The sequence below is a fragment of the Crinia signifera genome, chromosome 6 (assembly GCF_055691185.1).
Source record: "Crinia signifera chromosome 6, ASM5569118v1, whole genome shotgun sequence".
NCBI lineage: Eukaryota > Metazoa > Chordata > Amphibia > Anura > Myobatrachidae > Crinia > Crinia signifera.
Genome location: NC_139222.1, coordinates 177295689 through 177315026, shown reverse-complemented (window position 1 = coordinate 177315026; position 19338 = coordinate 177295689). Strand labels below are relative to the sequence as shown.

Sequence of the window (19338 nt, the reverse complement as noted above, 5' to 3'; positions counted from 1 at the left end):
TCACATCCCAGAATGCAATGCAATACCATTTCTAGGGCAGCCCCTCACCATCAACTGGTAACTTCTTCTTGTGGATTTCTTTAATCTTGCACAGGCCAGTTAATCTATTTGTGCTCTGTCAGTAATTATCTCACCTGCTTCCATATACAGAAATGGTACTTATTTCCTAGCACGGCGCCTGTCGCAGGTGATCGCATACCTTAACTTAAGGTATGCGATGGACGCGACCGACGCGATTTCAGGGCTATTTTTAGCCTTTTCCCCGACAATGAAAAATCGCATCCATCGCATGCCTTAAGTTAAGGCATGCGATGCGACCGATGCGATGGACGCGATTTTATATAGGGAACAATTTTAAATGGGCCAATGGACCCGGTTTTTCATTGTATACCCACCCTTATGGGTATTTTACATGTGAAATGCCCCCCCCCCCCCATTGTTAACGCCTCCCCACGATGAACGCGAACCCGAAGCGCAGCGAGCCCATGAGGGGCGGCGGTACGCGTCCTCATACCCCCACTATCCACGTCGGCGTGCAGTTGATTTTATATAGTGTGGCGAGCACAGCGAGCCACCGAGCCCGAAGCGTGGCGAGCGCACACGTAATACCTGTGAAGTAATGCGCATCCCCTCGCGGGGCTCGCTGCGCTCGCCACGCTTCGTGCTCGGTGGCTTGCTGCAATCGCCACACTATATAAAATCAACTCCACGCCGACGTGGATAGTTGGGGTATGAAAAGGTCGGAGGACGCCTCGCGGGCTCGCTGCGTTTGCCATGCTTCGGGTTCACGTTGATCGTGGTGTGGCGTTAACAATGGGGGGCATACAATGAAAAATGGGGTCTGGGGGGCATTTAACATTGGGCCCAATGTAAAATCGGGTCTCGGGGACCATTTTACATTGGTTCCGATTCAAAAATCGCATCCATCGCATGCGATGAACACGATTTTTTAGGACCCGATGGATACAATCAAAATCGCAGGCGCAGTGCTAGGAATTAAGTACCACAGAAATACTCAAACAGTGGTCTGTTAGCAAAGGGTGTGGATGGAAACGTCTATTGTGTCCAGGTCAACATGCACACTTTACTGTTCCCAATTGGAGTCCACGTGGATATTTTTAAATTCTGAAAAATTCCCATACATTTTTGGTGCTTCCTCATCTGTGCAACCACAGCTTACGCTATGGAACTAACGTAGCGAATACCGCACCACCCTGGGTCCACGCCACCCTCCTGTGTCCACTCCACCATCTATTACTTTTAGTAAAGTTGTGTTGAGCAGAGAGGAGCGAGCTACTGAGCCCGCGAGGGGACAATGGTGCTATTTTGAAAGTGGCTAACTTAACTTGCGTAAGCAGTGGCCGCAAAGATGAGGTACCAAACGGTGTTGACCGTTTTTTTTTTTTGGTCAATGTTGACCTGGACACTGTAGACCAGTAGTTTCCAAACTCCTTTGAATCTGAGTATCAGAAATTCTCGTCCTTTTGCCTGTCCTGCTCTCTGTATCCACTGCCCACTAATTTTCCGACTACACCACCTTCCAAACATAAAAAGCCAAGCTATACCCGCACACTGAGCCATCACAACTCCCGAGAATTATATAATGTGTTAGGAAATACACCCAACCACAACAATCACTCTGCTACAAACAGTAACTCCCATGTTTCCCCAGACCACAAGAGAGTGGACCAGGATATTGTCGAGGGGCATCATCTGCAGGGACAGACATATAGAGGCCTGAACCACCCAAGGGACCCATCTACATCTCGGTCAGGCTCCACGGATGCACAGGGCGAACGTAAGTACTATCAATTAAAATCTGATCATAACCGTGATCTGTCCAGCTACAACAGTTCAATTAGCTCATATAGTTTAAAGAAGAGCTCACACAGTGCAATTTATTTGGTAACAGCCTGCAGAAAGTTCATAAGTACATTCATCCAAGGGGGAGAGTGACTAAAGCAAGGACTTTGGTATATTGCTATCCAACACCATAATTAAACTGCTGCTGCTGAGCCAGTGGCTTGCTTGGTACCCAGATAATAAGACCGATGCATTCTTGCTGTAAATCTTTCAGTGAAACTTTTTCACTTCATCATCAGTCTCCTAGTGCCCCTTTTCTCCCTCTCATGTATACGTTGGAGTGTGCAAACCTTCTTAAAGAAGGCATCGGGGCAAGTACTTTCATATATGGCAAGCCCTGAGTAACAGAAGAAATTACTCTGAAGGTAAGACAAGAAGTTTTACTAGGCAGAATGGCTGGGCCCTTTGAATCACTTTCCATACATGACCTACAGTATTTCACCTTTAGGGGTTGTTCCCAACAAAAACATCCTACAACATGTATCACCTGTTAGACCTGTTGGTAAAAGAATGACACCCATTATATAGTAGTCTTATCAGTCTTTTGCCAAAACACTTGAATTGGTGAAATACAATGAGCAGGTAACATTCATTAGCTAGACATGGAATCTGCCTTCTGCCTGTTACCATTGCACCCCTGGGTTTCAAGTTACCAGATGGATACTACATTGTGCAATCCATATGTAGGCATTTGCCAGTCTCTTGCCCCTTCTTTAAGGCATTCAGCCTGGGCAATCTAAATAGGTACTAACCACAAAGCTGTTACACACTACCTTGATGAATTCCTATTTGTCAATGCCATGGATTCACAGGGCTGCGATCCTCCAAAAGCCTTCACCTCACTTTGTGTGCAGATGCACTCACACCTGCCTGATGCCATTTCCGAGCAAGCTCCGGTGCCCCGATCCTGCAGCTGAATCAACTTCAGGAAACGTTCCTGCTGCTTACTATTCTTGGGCACCCTAAAGCCTTCTTCATAACTATTGAATTTCTATCCTGAATGTTCTTGATGATCTGTTAAATGGTTGATTCTGAGGTGCAATCTTGCTAGCAGCAATATCCTTGCCTGTGAAGCCCTTTTTGTGCAAGGCAATGTTTCCTTGCAGGTAGCCATGATTAACAGAAATGATTTCAGACATCGTCCTCCTTCTAAAGCTTCCAGTTATTTATTCTAACTCAAACAGCATGAATCAGTGATCTCCAGCCTTGTGCTAGTCAACACTCTCACCTGTGTCAAAATTTATATTTGTGTCTTGTCAATTTTTGGCCATGGCTGTACAGTCATTCCTATGTCTCCATAATTTTATGTGTATGGTTATATCCATGGCTACAGATAGCACCATGGGGTGAAGCTACACGTATGATGTAACCAATTTGCATAATTAAGCGGTTTTGTCAGTTTTCCAATATTTGGAAGCAAATGGTTGATTGTCATTGGCATACAAAAGGGAGAAAGGCCAGGGAATCATGTGCACCCCGAGGGGCAATGTGGTTTGTTACTACCGCTTAAAACATGGAGTAGAATAACTGCACATGGGTTGCATCTGCCTGATTATGGTATGGCTTGGTTCGTACAATATATAAGAGCTGGCATAAAGGGTTAGGATGCTAGTTGGTGACAGCCTAGGTCCGGAGAATGTCCTAGATGTAGTGGGAAACACAATTGCAAACTAATCATAATAAAGATATAGGGGGGTATTGAATCTTGTTTGCACATTTCATACAGTTGGAAATACTGTCAATTCGACAGTCAGTATTCCCCGCGGATTGTCAAAAATGCCCGCAGATCCGTCAGATCTAGTGGCTGTTTCTGACCATGCAGATTTGACATTTTGAAAAATTGTCCGCCTTGAATAGGTGTGTGCCAATGTTGGAAATATCAGCACATGTTGAATACCCCCCCCCCCCCCCCCCCCCAATAGTCATTCTATTACCTTGCACCTCTCAAAACCCATGCAGTTCATTTTTCCTGCCTGGGGTGCCACACTCGGCTGTGGTTCTTCTAGCACAGTACGGTCTGTATTGAGGCACTGTAATACAGACCAGACTGTGCTGGAAGCACCACAGCAGAGAACACCACCATAGGCAGGAAAGAGGAACTGCTTGGGTTTTGAAAGCTGCAGGGTACAAGGTGAACAATGTGATGGGAGTATATGTCCTCTGGCTATGGAAAGATCATTTGACCTCCCTTGCCTTGTGAGTAATTATTAACCCTGTGTTGCTTGCTGTACCTGATACCATACTGCTTACAGTGTTACACACCTTTTGTGCACTAAGCGGAACTTATAAGACTACTAACCAAAATTTACCCCAATACTACATTGCTTATCTAAATCACAACTCCACTTACAGGTCACTGTTATTATGTTCTCTCCCTCCTCTTACTATATTATTTTTCTTCACAGCTTTTCCCTTTCCCTTCATGTAAATCCTACCTCTCAATCTCACAGATTGCTTGCATGGGGTTTTTCTTTTTTTTTTTTCCTGCACCGCAACTTGCCCTTTCCCCCATATCCATCGAGAGCCAACAGGTTAGTTTTCAGACATCATGTGTGGTTGGAGTCTGGTCCAAGATTAGCTTCTTATTATTCAATGGGAGTGGTGGGCTGTCTCCTCCGTCCCATCCAATTCTGACACATTCGGTAAGATTATACTGGCAAATATGTCTTCAAGGTATAGCACACCTGTCTCTTCCCCTTTCCTGCACTCCCGTGGTGCTCCACAAAACCAAATAACACAAAGGGAAAAACGACAATACACATGCTCAAAAGCAGGTACAGAATGTTGCTGAGAGTCAGCAGTAGCAATGTCAGTAGAAAATCTCTTTTTGTTTTACCAGCATTATGTATGTAAAAAAAAAAATGAAACTTGAGCTGGAGCTTTTAAACAGTATCATAGCACTTTCTATATGCTTGACCATACAATATGACATGACATAATTAACAAGGCCATCTGTGCGTTTTTATCTTTCAGGTAAGCCACGCAAACCTCCACAAACGTCATCCGCTGTTCCAGAGTCTAGAGATCAACTTCTGAAGTGTAAGCTTTGACAAACATAAGACAGACAGACACACACACACACACACACACACACACACACACACACACACACACATACACGTAGAGATTCCTGGCCAATGCTAAGTCCTGCCCAGAACTGGGTCTGGGCTTCATGCTGAGAAACCTTGCCTGTGTTTACTATAAAGCAATATTGTAGGCCTAACAGTGTGATTTTTGTGTTAATATCTGTGGTTTAGCAAAGTGTGTTGATAAATTGAGCAATTTAAAATTTTAACAGATTTAATTAGATTTATGTTCTTACCTGTTAAATCTGTTTCTCCGAGATCCATAGGAGACAGAGCTGACGCTGGGTATAGATTAATCTGGACCTGGCAGGAAACCAAACTGGTCAAAAGATTTGCCTCCACCCTCAGGCAACCAGTTTTAGTGAACAAGCCCAAGGCAGGGGCAAAGAGAGAAGGAAGAAACTACAAAACATACAAGTCCACACATAACACGGGGGCCTAATATAATAGTAAAACAGTAAACCGCAGTAAAACACATAATAGCAGGTGCATCAGGGAGGGATCCTTGTGTCTCCTAATTTTATTCTTCGCTCGATAGGAGACACAGGGATGACGCTGGGACGTCCTAAAGCAATACCTCAAGGGTAGGGATGTGTCGGAGCTGTGCAGGAAAGTATGAGGTGATGACCATGTTGCCGCCCTGCACAGCTGCTCCACACTAGCACCTCCACGGACAGCCCAAGAAGCACTCGCCGACCTCATGGAGTGAGTTTGAACACCATCAGGGACTGGAAGACCGGGTTCTACATAGGCCTGGCGGATAGTAGATCATAGCCAACAGTCCACAGTCTGCTTAGACGCCTACCAACCCCGCTTGTGGAAACCATATAGGATCAAGAGAGCATCCGATTTGCAAATAGGCTTCGTCCGTTTGACATACAGACGAAGAGATCGTTTAAAAAGGGGGTAGTGAACCAAACTAAGCACTTCCCTTGTGCGGGCACCAGAAAGAGTGAGTGAATGATGTTATACTTCCCTTCTGCGATTTTGCAATGTCAAAATTCTTTCCAATTCGGATGGAGAATTCTCATAGGATCAGTTTCCCAATTTTTTGGATATGAAATATAAGAAAAAAATTGCAATGTGTATATCTATAGCAATATTCTTTCCTCTGAAATATAATCGGCTGACAAATGGAATGCGCACCTCACTTACAGATGTGAGATGCGGTTACACATATAATGGTTTCTTTTATCAAAATATGGGTGGCATACCCGTACTCAAGATGTGCTGTGTTTTTGAACTCCCATCAAGGTAGCTTTGAAATCCCTCTTGTTTAAAAAACATGTTTATTCACAAATGTTTAAAAATGATTTCCAATAAGATACAAAGGAGGATAAGGTAGGGTTCTGAGATGTTTGACAGTCCACACACTTTGGATTTATCCGGACAAAACCATAAGGCTTGAACCTGTCAATCACTCTACAGTTCTTACCTTTAATCCTTCCTTAGGGTTAAAAAAGGGTGACAAGATCCTCAAATCGACATGTTTCGGGACATCCAGTCCCTTTCTCAAGACGAAGAGATCGGACTACATCCAAGGAAGACTCCGCAGAAGACTGTCCGGAACTCCAAAAAGTGGGAAGGCAGTCTCCTCCATCATGTGGATTCTGGCGACCACCTTAGTGAGAGGGGCTAGTTCTGAGAACTGCCCTGTCTGGATGGAAAATAAGAAAAGAGCGAAACGAAAGGGCGTTCAAATTGGACACCCTTCTAGCCGATGCAATAGCTGACAGGAAGACTGTCTTCCATGTCAGCCATGGAAGGTCAGTGGACCGCAAGGGTTCAAATGGAGGGAAATGCAGAGCCTGAAGGACCAGAGAAAGGTCCCACGGGGCCACCGGAGGGACAAACGGAGTCTGGATCCGTATAACACCCTGTAAGAAGGTACGTACGTCTGGGAAGATGGCCAGCTTCCTCTGAAACAAAACTGATAATGCTGAAATCTGCACCTTCAATGAGGAAAGGCGCAACCCGGCATCCAAGCCAGACTGGAGAAAGGACAAAACTCTAACCAATCTATAAGGGTAAAGAACTCTAGCCATACGCCAAGAAAAGAAGGCTCTCCAGATTTTGTAGTAAGCCCCCGCTGAGGGAGGCCGACACGCCTGAAGCATCATACGGATCACTTTAGAAGAAAAGGCCTTCGCTCTCAAGAGGGATGTTTCAAGATCCACTCCGTCAAACTGAAATGGGTCAGATCCGGGTGTAGGCATGGACCCTGACTGATGAGGCTGCGTCGTTGAGGAATATGGAATGGAGACGCCGCTGACAGACCCAGCAGATCCAGAATCAAGGTTCCACCTTCCGCTTTGAATTTGCGTAGAACCCTGGGAAGGAGTGATATCAGAGAAAATGTGTACATTCGATGAAATGGCCAGAGGGCTAACAGAGCGTCTATGTGGCAGGCTCCTGGATCTCTTGTGCGAGAGCCATCCCTCTGGATCTTTTAATTGTGGCGAGATGCCATGAAGTCCATCTCCGGAACTCCCCACCTGTCCACCAGTAATTTGAACACATTTTGATGTAGAGAACATTCCCCGGAATGAAGGGTTTGGCGGCTGAGAAAGTCCGCCTCCCAGTTCCGCACACCTGGTATTAATATTGCCGACATGGCTGGGACATGCTTCTCCATACACTGGAAGATGCACTTGGTCTCCACCATGGCACTTTAACTGCGAGTGCCTCCTTGGTGATTGATGTATGCTACTGTCGTAGCATTGTCCAACTATACTTGAACAGGGTGACCCCAAAGCAACGGGAGGGCCAGAAATTGGTCATACTCCACCATTTGGAAGGTCAAAACCATCGAGCCCAGGACCCGCATGCATGCATGAATCGATACTCTTGTGTCTGAGAAGATCCCGGATTCTGAACTGGAGGGTCTGGAGTCTGTCCGCTGGTAGTTAGAATCTCTTCACCCCGGAATCCAAGAGTGTCCCCAGATGAACCATCCTCTGAGATGGAATGACAGCTGATTTGGACCAACTGGGAATCCAGCTGTGCAGCTGCAGTAGGGTTTATATTTGCTGGATGTGGTCCAGAAACACCTTTTGTGTCAAGATAAGGAGGTCATCCAAATAAGGAAGAATCCTGAACCACTTTTGTGTCAAGATAAGGAGGTCATCCAAATAAGGAAGAATCCTGAACCCCTGCTTAAGGGAGCGGTATTAGGGATGGGCAAAGTAGAAACCCTTACCAAATGGGGCCACTTGAGCATCCACTGGAGGAGTATTTTCCAATTTAACCATATCCTCCGAGGAGAGGGGATAAAGGGTGGGAAACTGCTTAGGTAGCTGAAATTTACAATTAGGGGTAGCCCAGGCTTCCTTTAACATGTCCACCTGCCGTTCCGATCTAGGAAACTGCGAGGTCACTTTCTTTTTAAGTTTAAAAACAGGGCCCTTAGGTTTGGGGACCACCTCCTCCTCTAGGTCTAACGTCTCCCTGACTGCTTTTACCAAGGTCTACACATCTATATGAGAGGGGGGGGGGGGGGGGCAGAAGCAAAGCGATCCAGCAGCTGTGCTATGACCTGAGTCAGGGAAGAGGCCCATGCTGGCTCATTAGCAGGTGAGGTAGCTGATACCTCTTGCTGTCTTTTATGACAGCATGCGCATAGGTTGCATAAACCTCATCCTGAGGGGAAAAACCTGCAGAACAAGAACTGCAAGTGTGCAGCACAGGAGCTCCCACCTCATTAGGTGCTTTACCTCTAGACCTAGTAATGGGAGGCAAACTAAATTCTCAGCACCCTGTTCACTAAGGGAGTGTGAGAAGTAGTGGTGTAATGCGAATATCAGCGGCATGCGCAGGGTAGGAACTGTTAATTTCCCAAAGCTGACAGCCACACAGCAGCCCTTACAGAACACACAATGCATGAACATAATAAATGCAGCCGCCCTCAAGTGACCCAAGCCCTAGGTTGGCAGGAGGAAGCTAGTATAGCCTGACCTTGTGGAAGAGAGGTATACTGGGGACAGCCCAAGTTCTCCGGCGGTGCAGCAGGTACTGTGGAAAAGGCATTAATGGCCATTCCGTGTCCTGTAAATGGGGGAAAAGCCTGCGGCAGGAAACTCTCTGTGAGTTAGTGCCTACAGACCTGGGGGAGGAGCCAAGGGAGTGAGCCTGCCTCCCGCTGCTGATGCAGAAGCCCCCAAGGAAAATGGCTGCCCGCAGAGCTGCGGGGATCAGTGCGCCTCTGGTGGTCTAGCGGGGAGCGAGTGTCCCGGTCCCCACCTGATCAGCTCAGCCTGGCGGTCCCCCCACGCCGCAGTTGCTAGCAATGATCGGTGTGCAGAAGTGTCTGTCGCTGCTTACCCCTTCCCAGTGTCCGGCTGCGGATTCTTGCTGCAGAGGACCCCTGCCGAGGTCACTCACCCAGTCGTGGTGCTGCGCTGGGGCGTTGCGGCAGCAGCACAGGCATCCCCGGGACGCCCAATACTGCTAGCCCATTAAAGTTATATAAATGAAAATAAAATAGGCAAAAGCCTGCATAAGGCAGCCTCCTATTAAAAAGGTGCTGCACCAAAGTAAAAAAATGGCTGCCTGAGGTTGCAGGCGGGGTATAGGAAGAGTAGGTGCCTGGGTTTCCCGGAGGCATATCTTTTATCCCTTTTTGAGCCTGCCAGGTCCAGATCAACCTATACTCAGCATCCACCCTGTGTCTCCTATGGAGCGAAGAATAAATTCGGGAAGGTGACACATCTAATGTGGCACTATGTAAAACTACTAAAAATACAGCAATTTAGCTTTTTAGCAAATCTGGCAGTTTGAAACCTGCTAACTTTTTTGGTACATTTTCCAATAGAATTGAAAGCCGTATTCGCAGTAAAGAGTTATATTTAGGGGAATATTTTGTATGATGAGTAAAAAAGGATGCTTGTGTTTAGAGGAGAAACATAGAGTGGCAGTAAAGCAAATTGTGTGTTATGAATTTTATATCCTTGTACATTGTTCTTTCCCAGATGCTGAAAAACTGACCGTTAATCCCAACACTGCACACATGAAGATTAGCATGAGTGACGGTTTCACCAAGATTTTTGTCAGTGAATCATTTAATAACTACAAGAATTGTCCCCTGAGGTTTGTCAACAGCTGCCAGGTCCTCTGTTCTCAGGGTTTCTCAGAAGGTACTCACTACTGGGAAATCAATAAAGAAGGTGGAAACTTCAGTGGAATCGGTGTAGCTTACCAGAGCATTCCTCGTTCAGGAGGAGAGAGTCGCCTTGGCCGAAATAAAGTGTCCTGGTGTATTGAGTGGTGTAATAACAAGCTACAGGCCTGGCATAATGATAAGGAGACTGACCTCACAGTACCCAACACAAACAAATATGGGGTTCTTCTCAGTTATAATGAAGGTCTTGTCACATTTTTTTGTATTGGGAAAAAATGTAGCCAAATCTATAGATTTCGGGCCCAGTTTACAGAACCAGTGTACCCTGCTTTCTGGCTTTTTTCTAGCCCAACTGTCCTGACTCTTACCCCAGTCTAGAAAGTGGAGCACTGAAGCTTTCTAGTTATTGGAAGGGGATAGCAGTGATGATTAAAATAATAGGGTGGGTGAATGGACACTTCTAATGTTTAAATAGGATTCTATTAATTGGTTGGGGGTATTTCAGTGCTATCGTAAATATCGCCTGAATATGATACTGCATTGGGGCTGGAGGTTTGATACAACTAAAAAAGTAAAAAGCATGTAGACCTAAACTCCACTGCATAATATATTGAATTGCCCAAGGATTTCTACTGTTGCTTGAGTAAGACACTATTGCTATGAAATACTGATTGCTACAAGGATAGATGTAGGAAAGAGGTCCGGCCTTCTTATATCATAAAGCTGATTCCATGGGTTCCCATTACAGATTTTTTAAAAATGATGCTCATCGAATATGAATAAGTTAGCACAAATGTAGTAAAATTATGTCTGAATGAATTTGTTTCTTCTCAAAAGGGTGATTAAAAGGATAGTGCTTTTGTGGTGCAGTCATGTTGATGCCTTACATGTATTCAGAGCATAAAATTACTGGTATAACAAATAATAAAAATAAAAATATTTCTTTGCATTATAAGCTTATTTGGGGGACAGCTATAACCACACAATATATTGCATGATCTGTCCTTTTTACTAAGTGTTTAACTATTTTTCACCATAAGAAAAGAGCATAATAATATGACTATAATGCCTCAGAGCTGCATGATATGATTACAAGCAGTATGTGTTAGTGGTAATTGGGAGACATTGGTGTGATAGTGTGTCTGCTTCATGTACATTATACTTATATTTTACTAGATCAGTGGTTACCTAACTGTTTGCCTAAAGGCCCCCACACACTAGAATGATTTTTTTGTCCGATTTCTGACCGATCGTCCGATATATCGGGCGATTTTTACCAATAATCGGCAATAACCTGCCGATTATCTGTAAAAATCGTTCTCGTGTGTGGGGGCCTTAACTGTATGTATGACACATTGACCCAAAAGGCCCATACACACACTACGATGTCTTCTTAATGATGATGAATGACCCCATTATAAATCACCTCCTGAACAACCCAGAACAACTTCGTTCAGGGTTGTTTAGGAGATTAATCTTTTAACATCGTTTAGTGTTTATGCTGTGAATGACGGACGACTACCAACGCTGCGCGTACCCGTGGGTCATTAAAGACCATAGCCATTGTTAATGCATGCAGGTCAATTTGGCTATGGTCGTTAACATTTGTTTTTCAATAGAAAAAGGTCCTGCATCGTTTGTGGACGTTTGTCATCCGTCGTGCACCAGCGATCACCTGCAATGCTGAGGTCGTTCATTTTCACTTCAAGGGTGAAAATGAACGTAGGTAGTTAACGATGGGTCGTTAGTGACACTTTGCTGTGTGTGTGTATGGGTCTTTAGGATGACGAGCAGGCACAATTTTCATAACTTAATTTGGTACTTATGTAGTATCTGGGCTGCCGATTTTGTGATTGTATGCCTTACCTTAAGGCATACAATCAGATGCGATGCGATGCGATTTTGCATAGGATTCAATGTTAAGAAGGTCCTGTTCATTTCCCCACTATCCAAGTGGGCATAGAGTTGATTTTATATAGTGTGGCGAGCGCAGCGAGCCACCGAGCCCGAAGCGTGGCGAGCGAACGCATATTTCTTAAAAAGTATTCTGTGTCCCCTTGCGGGGCTCGCTACGCTCGCCACGCTTCGGGCTCGGTGGCTCGCTACGCTCGCCACAGGTTTATATCCAACTCCATGCCCACTTGGATAGTGGGGAAAGGAAAAGGACCCCTTTTTCCCATTGAATTCTATGTTAAAATGGACTCAGACCATTTTAACATTGAATCCTATGGAAAAATCTTGACCATCGCATCGCATACGATTTGGTCGCATGCGATGCGATGCGATGCGATCCGATCCGATTTCTAAATCGGACGCCCAGATACTACATAAGTACCCTTAATTTTTCCCCAAAAAATTGATCAATAAAAAAACGTTATCCTAGGGGTGCCGTGAAAAAATGGTGTTACCAATAGATATCTGAATAACCATTTGAAATAATATTTACCACTCTAAAAGTGGAATAAACATAAAATGTACTTTTGTCATTAAGAATATATCTTTTTCGATCATTATCCTATTAGCAGCAATAATTTCCTGCTACTAATAAATTCACCAGGGGATATCCAATGTCCCCCGATGCTTGCACATACTGTATCAGGGATTATGATTTGGGTACTTCAGACACCCAAAGCATAATCTGTGATAAACAGCCCACAGATCTGCCATAACGCATAATCCCAGATCCCATGTGTTATTGACCATCGGTCATATATCTCTCTTTAATCCCATTTTGGAGGGGTCGAAACGGCAACAGGGCCAATAATACACCCCTATTAGTGGTTAATAGTTGATTGTATTACCCGTTTAAATATTATTGTTGTAGCGAATAGTTTTTCTATGAATAATGAAAGTTGTTTCAACATGTATTGTATTTACAAGATTGCACCGCAAAATAACTACTCTTTTAGTGATACACAGAATGGAAGGTAGCTCAAATCATTTCATTAAGCCACCAAAGATGCATATAAGGGAGAGGTTAATCCAGATAGCACACTACAAATAGGCCAACATGAGAGATCTAGATCATACATGACAATGGCAATGCGTCAAAGAGATCTATGAAGCCACTAGTTACAGCAAAGAGTCTCAGCTCTCGTGTTGCGTGATGTAAAAGCACATTAGGGGCCTAATTCTGATCTGTCCCCGGCATATAAGCACCAGGGACTGATGTTTGCGCAATGCTCATGTGCAGGGTTTCTGTGTGGACTCTCACAGTCGCTGAGGCGTTCGAACAGGGGGCGGGATTAACGAAAACGCTGGCTGCAACCAGGAAAACACTGGAAGTCTCCATGTAAATGCAGGAGGGCAGCTGCCTGCCGGGGGCGGGCGGGCGGCTGAGGTCAAATATCGGTCAGCCAAGACTTCTATTTGCAAACCGGAAAAAAATAATTCTTATAGTTGGCGAGTTAACCCAATCAGGCCCTAGATCTCGACTATCAATCTACACACTACGCATTAAATGAATAGATTAAACTATTATAAGTTTTTAAGTGTTTTCCAAAAAAACACCCCCCACCTTTGGCTCTAACTGTCTAAATGACTGCTGTCCTACATACAGTTGATTCCATAGGAATTGTTTGAATAACAAAAATATCTTGCAGTGCTGTGGTATTGAGTTAATCATGCCAGATGTAAATCCTAGTATCAGAGACAATGAGCAGTTTGGTGGGTTGACCGAGGCTTATGATCAGCTTGGTTACAGTCCAGATTCCTGGTTATAGCCTCCAGAACACATTACAGTCCATCCATAGAGATGGGAGGTCCATAGTTATTTCTACAAATCTCTACAGGAGCATCCAGCAGAGATCACCCTGACATTCTCATTAGTTCAACCAATTGAACACTTGTTATTTATTTGCACTAGATGCTTAAACAACAAAATAGTATCTTGTGATGTACAATAATAAAAAAAAAACTTATGTCTCAATTAAAGGAGGTGTAACTTTTGTTAGTTCACACCCCAATTTTAGAGTTCTAGAAGGGTCTTGGTAGCTGTGCTGTGATACCAAATTGGTTATGCTGCATCTGTCTTGTAAGATGATGCAATTGGGGGACATGGCATTAATATCTTGCAGCATTTCCCAGGCACTGGTCATGGTATGCGTGGGATTGAATGGTCACATATGGGTATCCCAGCATGAGTTTCTTGATCTCTATGTTTAGCACAGAAATTTGTGAGGAAGGGCAATCCTGTACATGGTTGCGAGATAAACTGATATTGCTATCAATATTAATAGTCAATGCAAATGGGATTTTTGGTTTTCTGGTTCCAGGTTCATTTCTGTGCCCATTTTATGGGTCATTAATAGACTGGAGTTGGATGTATTAATGAGAGACTATTGTCACTGCTCATTATACAGCAGTACTGGCTGCTCAGATATGGTGCATTTGGAAGCATGTCCCGTCTTCCGTTCTAATTTTCATAATGACTGAGAGCAGACTGAGGAGGGTATTCACAGGAAACCTATATATTAATATCCGTTTCAAGGACCCTCCACCTCAGGACACTGGGTATATACTGTGTTCTAATGAGAAGAAATACAGTATGTGTATCTGCGGTACAGTCTGTTTCTTATCCCTTTCCCACTGTCAATGGCAGTGATCTGTTGTCATGCCCTTTCAGGCTCTTGTGACAGTAGAGGTACCAGGGACATACCAAACCTTTTTTTATCTCTTTTCTCATTAACCTGTTCAGTAGCATAACATTTATCTGCCCTGCCAGATCGCGGTCATGTGACAGAGTATTAACAATGTCGTATCATCCTTGCTGTGGGTGCAGATCAACATCCTTGCTGTGGGTGCTAGTGCAGAATTGTCTCGTAACACTTTAACACTCATGGAATTGTCATCTGACAGGTAGAGGGTATTAAACTAGTCATATCATTGTCATATGACGATAGAATGGATTAATCCGGTGTTATTGCTTAATGACAGCAGTGAAGAATTATCATAGAATATCATTGTTAAATCCATGTGAATTACCTTGTTATTGTATATTATTATGTATCACTATAATGAGAAGTCGCATGGATTAACAAAACAATTTTACTGTTGTGACCTAAATGCTGCTCTGTGATGGCGAACATGTTTTCAGGAAAGACTTAACTCCTATACCATCTTTATGTGGTAGTAGAAGTTGTCACATGATTGTCATGTGACCAACAGTAAGGACTAACCATTTACATAATTGTCACATGGCAGGCAGCAGGAAATACTATATATATGTCTCTACAGTATGAATTGACCTTCTACTTTCATGACAGGCAGATGTGATTAATCTGGTCATATCATTGTTCTATGACAGACAGAAGAAATTAACTCTCATTTACATGATAGGAAGCAAAGATAAATCATATGAACCCATAAACGTTGCAGCCAAATGGAGTTACCGCTGTCATGAAAGTCACGGGATTAACCCGGTCATATAATTGTTACATGACTGGAAGGATAAACCCTAATATTTCTTTGAAATGTGAAAGACAGTGAGGATTAACCCTGTGATATCTATGCCATGTAAGAGAGCAGAGATCAACACTGTCATATCTTTTTCATGTGACACAGCAGAGATTATACCGGTCGTATCTTTTACATGACAGATAGCAGGGATTAAAGCTGACATTGCTATGTGACAAACAGTGATTTACCCTGTTATGTCATTGCCTTGTGATAGTGGTGAATAACCCTGTCATAGCTTTAATATGTGGCAGTGCATGTATTCTTCAGATTGATACTGTCATTGATTGTCAAATTACAGATTGTAGAGATTAACATTGACATGTCGCTGTAATGGGAAACAGTGGTAATAAAGATAATAAACCCTGTCATGCCATTGTCATGTGACAGACAGCAGGGATTAACATGTGACATACTGTGGGACTTTACTCCCATATCATTGTCACATGATTGGCAGCAGAGATCAGTCCTGAAATTCTCTCATTGTTGCCGCAAGTTTGAATTCCCACTGTCATGATTGTTATATGATAGCAGGTACTGTATGAACATTCACGTGTGACAGACAATGGGGATTAACCTTGTCATATGTTTGCCATGTGAGAGACTGTAGAGATTAATCCTGTCATATGTTTGCCATCTGACATATCGGGGGTGATGACTATTCAGCCTGTCTTTGCCAAGTGACCATAGGGGATAACCCTGTCATGTTTTTTTTCAGATTATACTGTTATATTGATAAGTGACAGAGCAGGAATTATTCTAGCATGTTACTGTCATTTGACAGTGGTGATTTGTCATGTCATATCATTGTCATGTGACAGGCAGCAGCAAATAATATCTCCTACCACTGTGATGAAATGCAGTGTGTATTAAACCTGTCATTTCGTTGTCATGTGATTAGTGACAGAAATTAACACTAGGGCATGAAACATGTATATCATGTAATTGTCATGTGCAGAGAGCAGGAGATAGACAGACATACAATAATCAAGCAGTCATTGAAGCCATTATGGATTAACACTGCTTTACCATTGTCGTAGCAAGCAGAACGATTGACCGTGCTGCCAGCAGGTGGTCTTAATCTTCTTGAGAACTTCACCTACAGATGTGTCCTTGTGTATCCTTCCTGCACATCATAGCCTTGCCGCCACGACATAACGCAGCTGCCCGCTGTCTCAGAATCAATCACTCAAATTGTTTGTTCTTGTTTACAGGAGCTGCCCATTACCCCTGCCTTACCCCTTGCAAAGGAACAAGCACCCAATACCCCTGCTTCATTTTGTTATGCTGTTAGCCTATGCATGCTTCAGCAATTACACACTAAGCTGCAAATTCTAGCCTGCGATTGTGAAAGGACACTTCTGTATGATAACCCTTTCCATAATCTTGGAGTAGTGATAATTTAACAGGTGATAGTGGGCAGAATATATTTAAAATGCAAAAAGTCTTATTAGACGTAGGCTGTAATAATCATGTAATACCATTGGCCAATGCTATTCTTCATCATTGTGTAGAAGTTACTTGTGGGGATTACACTGCAGGTACAATTCTGTACACCAAAAGATCTAGAAAAACTGTACTTTCAGTCAGGTAATGAAGTGAAGAAGTGCTGTGTCTTCTCCCCTAATGCCATGGGAGCTCGCTGCTACTTGGAGCCTCTCTAAGACACTCTGAGCAACAGCTAGTATGTGGGTGCAATGAGACCCACTTGCCACTCCCCAGGATTGATAAATAATGATGGCATGGGCTCAGTGAAGCACAGGAGGGCATTTGCATCCTGTTACGGTGCTACAGATCATCATTATTGGGTGTAGGGAGATCGGTATAGGAATTAGTACTTCACAGTGCCAGTAACCAGAATGTATTTGTACTGCAGGCACAGGGTGAGTGAAAGACATTTTTCTAGTAACATACTAATATATAAAAACATTTGCCTAAAAAAGGAATATCCATTGTCGATAACTACCGTCTAAGGGGGAGATTTTCTAAGCTAAAAATGCGGTAAAACCCCCGTTATCGGGTTTTTACCCCATTTTAGGATGCTGTAAGCCAATGGGCTTCTATCGCAACCCTCCGCCGCCCCGCGCCGCCCCGCCGCCCCGCATCGCCCCCTCACCTGTGTCCGGGCAGCACAGCGCAGTGCTGCCCGGACCTGTGACCTCCTCCCTGCACTGATCCTCTTCCGGGTGCAGGGAGGAGGAGAGCCCGGCGCAGCAGCAGCAGCGCCGGGTGTGGGAGGGAGGGGAGAGCCGCCGGGACCTGCTGGGACCCCGCGACTCTCACCGCAAAGGACAGCTCTTAACGCAAGAGCTGTCCTTTGCCTTAATTATCGCATATGTTACAGCATATGCGATAATTAAATATGCGATGGGGGCGGAGATTCTTAGAGAATCTCCCGAGTACATTTTGTTATTATCTGCATGGCAGAAAAATTTCCGCATGCTGTACAAAACTAAAACGGTACGTTCTGTGTGGTTCTCTGATGTCCCTGTTCCTGGGTCACTTTCCAGACGCTTTTCCCTCTTAGCTGTCTCATGTGGTAGGGACGATTTCCAGCCTGATATGATATATTGTTTACGTTTGTAGCACCATTGTTTCTAAATCTCTCAATTTAAATGGAACAGAGCTTCTGTGCCCAGTTTATCAACATGTAGTGGTGCTCACTGTAACAAACGGTTGTACTGTTGTATGTTCGTGTTGTATTGGCTTAATTCTGTTCTTATTGTTTACAATCTGTCTCTTGTGGTAATTATATAATCAACATAGTAGCAAAGCAAATTATTGATATTTATTCCTGCTGTATGTATTAAAAGAACTTAGTCAATACAATTTTTTGTGTGCTTGTTTTTATCCACAAAATGAATCTATTCATAGTATTTGTTTGAAATAAAAGAAATGATTGAAAACATGGGTACAAATGGGACACGAGTATGTGGCACGTGCCTGGGTAAATCAGGCACATCTGTACAGTATGCTACGGTTGGTGACCACACACACAATATGATGGTTACCAATTTAAATATTATTATTGTTTATATGGCACAAGGGTTCGGCAGCGCCTAACAATACATATATGATCCGAAAAAAAATGAATTACAGTACAGGGCAATTTAGGAAAAGGTACATGGCAGATAAAGACCGTTGCATCATGGGACAGTACACTGAAACAATTATCAGGGTGGAAGATAGAGAGATAGATCCAAGGCAAATATACATTTTTTATGAATGCACCACCAATTTTAGCCGCAATTGTAGCCAGACTTTCTTAAGTTATCTTTTATTAGGTGTCGCAACAGTTCTGCAGTGCAAAGCGAATAGAGCAGACAATTTTACATACATTCAAACTGTACATAAATGCATAACTACTGTGTGCCGTGACATAAGGGTCTATTTACTAAATCTCAGAGACAGATGGTGGGCGAAGATAGGAGCAAATTGGCCGGTACTCTAACTGACATGTTAAAGGCTGTGATTGAAAAATTATAGTTTTTCTCCATCCACTTTATGTCTCTCTCCAAGGCTTAGTTCATAGACCCCATGATGGGATTTCACTCTGCTGGGGCGGTGGCTATCTGATCAAACAGCAAATTAGCAGAGAAACTGGTTTCAGGTCTGAATAACCCCCTAAATTGGAGATCTGTGGCCTCACCCTCTCACTTCTGAATTGAGGAGGTGGCAGAGGTGGGCTGGGGCAGGGTGCAACCTAAGTGTCACCGGGCCATCTGCCAGAGGGTGCCCTGGACGGAGGTGGTGGACGGATGGAGACGCGGCACTGAAGTTGGCGCCACAAATGGCTGTCTGGGATCTGTGCACTCAGCC

General features: G+C 43.9%; 1 protein-coding gene across 1 annotated transcript in view; it reads left to right on the top strand.

The window, feature by feature from the left end:
- The window catches only part of LOC146008679 (E3 ubiquitin/ISG15 ligase TRIM25-like), a 33015-nt gene extending 20978 nt beyond the window's left edge, over window positions 1-12037 (top strand). Inside the window, exons 7-9 of the mRNA XM_083148217.1 lie at window positions 1673-1798; window positions 4837-4902; window positions 9917-12037. Coding sequence (XP_083004343.1) covers window positions 1673-1798; window positions 4837-4902; window positions 9917-10443 — 719 coding nt within the window. The 3' untranslated portion in view covers window positions 10444-12037. The remainder of the gene's footprint in view (window positions 1-1672; window positions 1799-4836; window positions 4903-9916) is intronic.
- Window positions 12038-19338: the final 7301 nt, after the last annotated feature.